Below are 7,704 nucleotides of genomic sequence, written 5' to 3' on the forward strand. Positions count from 1 at the left end.
GGAAAATGGGACTCTGTGTGCCCTGAAGGCTCAACCAGATAATGGAACCTGCAGTAGTTGACTGACCTGGGTGTGTCTAAGCTGGTAGTGCTGAGGTTGTCTTCTGTGCTATAGACAGCCCTGCAGATCATAAGGCTCTTTAGCTAGAGAAGTCTTCTGTGTGGAATAAGAGGTATCTATTATAATGGAAACACGGATAGCTGTGTGTGACCAGACATACAAGATTTCTGTGTCCTTAGTTGTATTTAGCTGACTGGATAGATACAGTATCGCTTTCCCAAAGGAGACAAATGTACATGAGCAGCAGGATGCAGAGGGCCTTTGTTTTAGCTGGACTAGAACAAATACGATGTTACTGAGATCCCTCTCCCCACAACAGCAGTTACCTCTTGCACAGCATCACCTGGTTGCATGTGAAGGCATGGAGGAATAATGCATCCTTGTATAGCAAAGCAGTGCTAGGTGGTCTGCTGCTGCACTGTGTGTGTACAAATGAAGGTAATATTTATCCATGTGCTGTTTGGGTAGGGAAATGAGGAGTCTAGCAAGCTGGGGGACTCATTCTGGTGCCCATGAGCAAGACTGCAGAGAGTGATCTTTGCTCTTTGAAAGACTGAGGGGTGGTTCTGATAACCCCAACCTTTCTTTAATAATATTTCCTAGTCCTGTGGCTCAAAGGTAAGAGCAGTTCACTTGCAGAACTTAGAACATACCAGTCAAAGCAAGTGAAACTGTTGATGGTTGGGGGCTTCTTGCAGTTGAGCTTGACTGTGCCACTGGCAAGCTGACTCCTGCATCTGGGAGGAGGAGGATCTTAAGAGATCTGCTGTGTGATGGATGGTTGTTTGCTGTGTGCATGAGACTTGTGTGACCAGCTGTCTTGCATGTGATGGGGTTGGTGGTCATCTGTGAAGTGATGGTGCAGCAAGCCCAGGACCGAGAAGCACTTGCCCAGAGGGAGGTGGCTGGGAGCAGGCTGCTGCTGTCGTCCATCTGCGTGGCAGCCTGAGCTGCATTACTGGAGAGAGCAGAACCTGCCAAGAGCAGACTGTCAGCTGGCTAAATCACTGCGGGGCTACTGTTTCGGTGCTCTCTTGGAAACTCTTGAAGCACACAATGATTATACACGTGAAACTTCCTGGACGTGCCTCCCTGGTGCATTGCAGGATAAACACTGTGCTAATGCAGCAGTACTGCTGTTTGGGCTGTAGTCTTTCTCAGTGGGGCCAAGGATCTCGTACAGAACACAAGCCCCGAAGCCTCCCGTTTTGGCTCTGGTCCTGTGTTGCAATCTATAGACCCACCTTGTTCCCTGTGAGTTCCTTGGTTACTTTTGTGTCAATGCACACCACTGGGGTGAGAGTTTGTAAGGTCTTTCTTGGTCTTCGGGTCAAGAGTGTTTTGTCTCATGTAAGACTTCAGGTTGGGTAGGCTAGGAATAGCCAAATAGATGAAGGGATTCATTGCTTGGGATGTATAGGCGGGGTCTGCCCAGAGCTGGCCATAGGCTAGCATGCTTGGAACGTGTCACCCAGTTACTTGGGTCAATGGTCGATTATGGGTATGTGTAATCTTGCTCCTTTTTCCTTTCTAGGTCTTGCAGTCTGGACTTGTAAGCCTTGCAGGCTTCTAGGCACATTTCTTCTCAGCTATGAGTGGATCAATAGGATTTGACATCTGCATGGTCACCTGCAGCATCCTGCTCTTGTCCTCTAGTCCACCATGCCTTGCATCTCTGCCACTGGAGGAGAGGAATGTGACAAAGGTCCAGCATGGCCCCTGGGCAGGGAATGGGGTTGAAGATGAAAGGACAAGCATGTTGAACTTGAAAAGTAACCTGGGCCCCTCTGAGCAGACTGTCTCTGAAAAGCCATTTGGAGTGTCGGCAAAGCCGTCTGGGATATCCTTAAATGAAGCTTTCACTGCAGAAGGAGAAATGCTATCTGTAAGCCTGAGCCATGTCATTTCAGGTAGCCAGGGTCTGGGTGATCATACCTCTGCTGTGGCAGTGGCTTCTGTTGAGGAGGACGAGCTTGGTCCCACAAAGTCAGAGCTGGAAGAGGATGATGCATTCAAGGCCATGCTGACCACGGCTGTGACCACACTGAACCCTACTGTTCAGGAGGAGTACGTTGGTGGCCCCATTAGTGGGACCACCACAGAAGGTGGTGTTGAAGTAGAGCACAGCTCTCCTGGCCTCTTGGCAAACCCTCTTTCTGGGACTGCTGTGGAGGAGGAGGCAGGGAGCAACTCATACCCCTCAGTGGCACCCCAGCCCACACTGTACCCCAGCTCTCCCAGCTGGGAAACAGCAAGTGACCATCCTGTCACCCTGACTCCCCAGGCTCATGGCATAACTCCTGAGCTGGGAGTGCCAAGACCCCGCACAGGGAGCCCTCTAAAGTCCCTGGTTGTGCGAGCATCTGTGGCTGCAAAACATCTACCTGTGGTGACTGAGGCCTCCCTCCACCTGGAAGCAGGGATGCGTGGCAGGCAAGGAGACCTGCCCACCATGGCTGGCACTGTCACCATCCATGGTATAGACACGGTGCCGCCTGACTGGGATGACACAAAAGTGGGGGACATAAGTCAAGGGGGAAGTGTGTCTCTTGAGGAGGTGACAGAGGACCTGGGTGTAGCAGAACCATCCCAGATACCACAGGGAGGTGTAGGGGAGGAAGAGGATGCAACAAGAGTGCTGCCACCCCCAGCATCCTCTCCACCAGCTTCCGAGCTTGCCAAGGAGACCAACTGCACAGAGCTGGTGCTTGGGGAGGAATTTCCGGCAGCTTCTACAGGCGATGGTGGTGCTGTCCACACTGCAAATCTGACGGCTGTAGACATGGCTGATCTCAACTTGCTGGAAAACACAAGTACAGTCACAGCAGAGGAGGGGAAAAGCATCCCACCATCACAGCCACAGGCTGCTGTGGTGACAGATATGCAGTCCGATCTCCCTCCTACTCTGGAAAGCTCATGGAAAGGTAAAACTTGCCTGTTAAAGACACTTTCTTCTATGTGTAGGTATAGGAGGGATGCTCTTGTGAATCTGCTTCCTTCCAGGGAGATGAAATAGAGAAAGGTGTGTTCTTAATACCTGTAGCAGAGGTAGGACACCTCTTCTTCCTAAAAAAGGCTATGGACCTTTGCCTAACAGGTAAATTGCATCCATAAAGTATGGCCTAGCTTTGGCTATTCCTAAACACAATGTCCCTGTGTACAGGGAGGCACAGTGTGTTAGGTGGTACCCTGTCATGTGATGTGAAGCAACTGCATAGAGCTGTTTCTTCAGTTTCTGGAGCTGAGAGAGGGTGACTGTAGAAGCAAATGGGTAAGTCTGTGGTAGCTGAGCCTGTGGCTGATGGGTGTGCTTCAGTACAGAGTCTGTAAAGAATTGGAGTCTTATCAGTAGAGACTTGGTGCTAGTTACATAATTTCCTTTGTTAATGTTCTCATGTATGGTGTGCTACCAAAGCAGGGGTTTTAGCTTTGACCTTCCCATAATGGTTGAGGAGCACAGCTGTAGTCTGATTGTAGGTGTCTTGCCTTGACCAGGGATACATAAGTGCGCTTGGAATAACCCTCTGGTATGCCTCTTGTATGACTAGGGAGGGAGCCCACTCTCAGACCACTGGTTAAACGCTATTTCAAGGAGGATAACACTCCTTCAAGTGTCCCTTTCATATGGCAGGTCCAAGGACTTAAAGGGGGTCCTTGCACTAGCTTACTCTGAAGCCCTGCAAAACGGAGGTGGGAATAATTCCTGGGGGATTTAATTAGCACCTGGGACCACTGCTAGCTATGGATGCTTGCAGTCAGTGCAGAAGATACAATGTATGGCTGTAAATGCTTCCTAAATCCAGGAATAGGCAAGCTGTACTCATAGCCTGTGAGTAACTGACATATTCCATGGTTTTAAGAGGGTGGTCGGATCAAAAGATCTGTCCACAGCTGTGTGCTGTGCTTCATAACAAAAGCTCCTGGTGGTGTCCTCCCACCCTAGAGCCAAACTGTAGCCAGGGTCTGACTGTCCAGTGCTTGTGCCAAATCTGTTACCAGCAGGCAGAAATCTTCCTCCTAGACAGCCCGCCACAGGCTGATGTTGTCACCCTCTTCTGTGCTTACCTGTAAAGATGGCACCTGCAGCCTAACGACAGTGACGCTAATGACTTGGGGGGTTGGTGGGTGATGGGGGGGGAGAGAGAGCAATGCTAAAGAGCTCTGGTCAGATATTGGGCAATGGTGTGTTCCTAGGGTGAGGAACATGAGCTGTGATTTAGGACTCTCTCTTAACTGCTGGGCATCTTTAATCTTCCCTCTTACGCTACAGAGGCAAAGGGACAACTTCCCCTCACTGCACCTGAAAGATCTGGCTTTTGCTGTAGAAGAAAGCTAATTGCATGCTGGTGCTGAATCATGACTGATTAATTTCTAGATTAATTTATAAGCACTTGACTTGTCAGCAGGTTCCCTCTCTGCTGTATCACAGATGTTGGGGAAACACTGTCAATAAGACTTGTGCAACAAAAATAAACCTTTCTAAAAACCTGAAGTCTTGTAGCCACCAGACTGGGTCACTAAAAATGTTGCTCTGGCAGCCTCACATGCTTCGAATGGTATTTCATGCTATAGGCCTGCAGTGCTGTAACTCTCTTGGCATTAGTTCCCAGTGGACCCATGTGTCCCTAAAGGGCAATTAAGAAAATGAGCACTGATTCTGCGGCTTTCATTCGTGTTATGTGCATTCTTGCATCTGTCTTTATGCTGCACTGCCCTGATGATACTTGGCAGGACTTGCTGCTTGCACTGTGGCTTTGGAAATGCTAATGCATGGAGTCACATTCCTTCAAATGTCTGCTTTTTGCTGTCTGTCCTATGAGTTGGTACTGACATATGTTCTTCCTGTAGGTGTTACTCAGGAGGTGACAACAGTTGTCCAGGAGGCTGATGCTTCTCTGTTAGTTGTGACACTGGTGCCTGGTGCTACCCAGGGAGCAGGAACTGCAAGCTTTCCCCAGGAAAACAGTGGAGAGGACACTCAGATGGTGACTGCTCCTAGTGCTACCCAGATGCTGGTGGCAGCTGGTACTTCCTCTGCGGCAGACATTACGGATGTGGAAGGTAGGGTTCTATTTCACAGACTGTAGTTCATTTCCACACAGGATGAGGTGGTACATCTGGAACCAGTATCACTGGACACTGAAGTCTCAACCCACCACATACGTATTCTAAGAGATTTTTTTTCTAGGTTTCTTCAGGCTGTCTTTAGCCCTGCCACTACTTTCTGCCCATGCTACCAGATCCACCAGGTTGAAATATGCCAACATATGTTTTGCCTTACATAAAAGTGGAGTAGAGATGTTAAAAAAACACAAAACAAACCCAAAAAAACCCACCCCCTAAACAAAAAAAAAATCACCCAAAACAATCCTCCTACATCAGTCCTTACTAGCAAGCTGACTTTTAGCCTTAGACATTTAAGCCAGTTTTTATTTATGGAAGGCAAGCTTTTACTTCTGGAGCCAAAGGCAGTCAGACTGCTGGTGCTCAGTCTGAAGGATGAAAGTTTCATCAGGGTAATGTGGGAATGGTAGTATGGGGTTAGACACCCTCTTGGAAGAGTCTGGGAAGCCCTCAGGTGTGGACGGCTGCACTGGTTTTCACTTCTACTGAGGAATAGTGAGTTCTTCTCAGGTTGATGTGGTTCATACATAAATGCTTAAGCAGTTGTATTCAGTTAGCTGCTGCCTGCTGACTTGATGTCGCCTTGGCAGGTACGTGTAGGAGCCTGTCTTCTTGCCTGGAGTGTAGCAAGGGTTCCTTTAGCACAAAGCTGATGGAGCATGAGGATATTTCTGTAGTAGTAGGTACCACTGTAAATAAACTGCTGCTGGGAAGCTTTTCTTGTAATTCTTATACTGCAGGGCATCAAAAGAAAACACCTATTTGCACTGTATCTCTTAAATTACAGTCACTTTGTAGGGGAGAGAGAGCTCTTTCAGTGGTTTCCACTAATTTGCTTCTAGGTTTTAAGTAAAAGTTCAACTGATTTGTCCCTGCCCATGACAGGGGGTTAAAACTAGATGATCTTTAAGGTCCCTTCCAACCCAAAGCATTCTATGATTCTGTAATATTTCTTTGCAGTAAACAACTAGGTCTGCCACTGAGTTAAAAGCACTGAGACACTGGTTGAGATCTGATCTTCCTATGGTATGGTGACTAGCAGTCTTCAAAGCAATGGAAGTAAAACCTAGTTGAGTTCTCAGTAAGGGGTTCTTAAGCCCTGTACTGGCTGTCCTGGAGGGGAAGCTTTCATTACAGCAGAGTCACTTGCACATCTTAAGCAAGGCAAGAGTTTAATATCTTCCACTCTGAGTTAAGTTTTCATTGAAGAGTCTGTTCTTAAATGCTTGGGGTTTTAATATTGTGATGAACTGCTGCTGCTTCCTGTCTTCTGTAGACATCACAGATGTCCTGGTCACCAGTGAGAAGGCTGTTGCAGCTCCTGGTGGGATGTCCGCAACCCACTCTGGACAGACAGAGAAGCCATCCAGCAGAACTATGGTCCTGGTAACTCCAGCATCAGTGGCATCTTCTGCCAGGAGGACAGCTCTTCCGTCTGTGAGGAGGATCAGTACTGCTGAGACCTATGGGCTGGACCGCCTGGAGTCGGAAGGTACTACTGATCCCAAGGCTAAGAAGCAGTCAGTTTCATGTGGAGTGACACACTTGCCTTGACACATCCTGATTTGTCTGTCTGGCACGTAGCTATATGCATATGTTATTGTTCCTAATAAAGTTGTTGAACAACCTGTCCCCTTCAAAGAGGTACAGGAAACAAAAAAAGTGTCATGGAGGATGCCTGAAATTCAAGTGGCTGTGGAGGAAGGGATGGGGTTTTCCCTTGGAGAGGGAGCAGCCATGGTATTGCTATTGCAGCTGTCTGGCTCTGTATGCCTGTAACTGCTGGTGTGTGCACCCGTTGCAGAGCCTCTGTACCAGATAACATCCATGGGAACGTGTTCAGTTAGCTGGAGAGCCCTTGCCACCCTACTGCTGAAACCCTTGCTGCATGCAATGTAGGGGGGACATTCAGCATGAGATGGCTACCTCAGCGTGCAGCTGGCTGAAACCTTGCCAGAACAAGTGATGCCCTATTTACACTACCTGTGTGACCCTGCTGCAAGAGGCAAAGGATGCATCCCCTATGAGATGCTCTTCCAACTCAAAGCGACTTGCTAAGCTGCTGTCCCATTACTGGCTCCTCCAGCCTTGCTTCACACTCTGGGATCTCTTCTCGTAAACTGCTTTTGCTCACTGCCAGTCTTGGAGTCTCTACTCCCTGGCTGTCTTCAGAAAGTTGAAACCCAGTGATGCAAATTCCGCCTGTGCAAACTCCCGTCAAGAGAGGTTTAGGTGAAGTAGATCCTATTCTGCAGCTGGTCTGCAGCTCAGATCTGTTCTCCCTCCAGCTTATCCATGACTTTCTTGTGGAGAATTTTCACTTCTGTTTTCTGCTTTTTCTCCTACTTACTCTTCTCTGCTTGCTCATCTATCCAGTTTTGTACTCCAATCTGGACTGACACCACCTGGCAGGGATTAATCTTTCTGCCTGTTTTGCTTCCCTTCCTTAGTCTTGACCTTCTATTGCCTTCATCTTTTACTGCAAAGGTTGGCAGCCCTCCAGGGGTAGAATGCCAGATG

At 48.4% G+C, this 7,704-nt stretch overlaps 1 protein-coding gene across 1 annotated transcript; it reads left to right on the forward strand.

Moving 5' to 3' along the window:
- Window positions 1–1,651: 1,651 nt before the first annotated feature.
- Window positions 1,652–6,676, forward strand: LOC104410109 (chromosome unknown open reading frame, human C14orf37; the record flags this gene model as incomplete). Its single annotated transcript, XM_010020186.1, has 3 exons — window positions 1,652–2,984; window positions 4,909–5,121; window positions 6,461–6,676. Coding segments are annotated over exons 1-3 (1,762 nt in total), but the record flags the coding sequence as incomplete, so codon positions are not given.
- Window positions 6,677–7,704: the final 1,028 nt, after the last annotated feature.

The sequence above is a fragment of the Nestor notabilis genome, unplaced genomic scaffold, assembly GCF_000696875.1.
Source record: "Nestor notabilis isolate BGI_N333 unplaced genomic scaffold, ASM69687v1 scaffold28018, whole genome shotgun sequence".
In the NCBI taxonomy this organism is placed as follows: Eukaryota; Metazoa; Chordata; class Aves; order Psittaciformes; family Psittacidae; genus Nestor; species Nestor notabilis.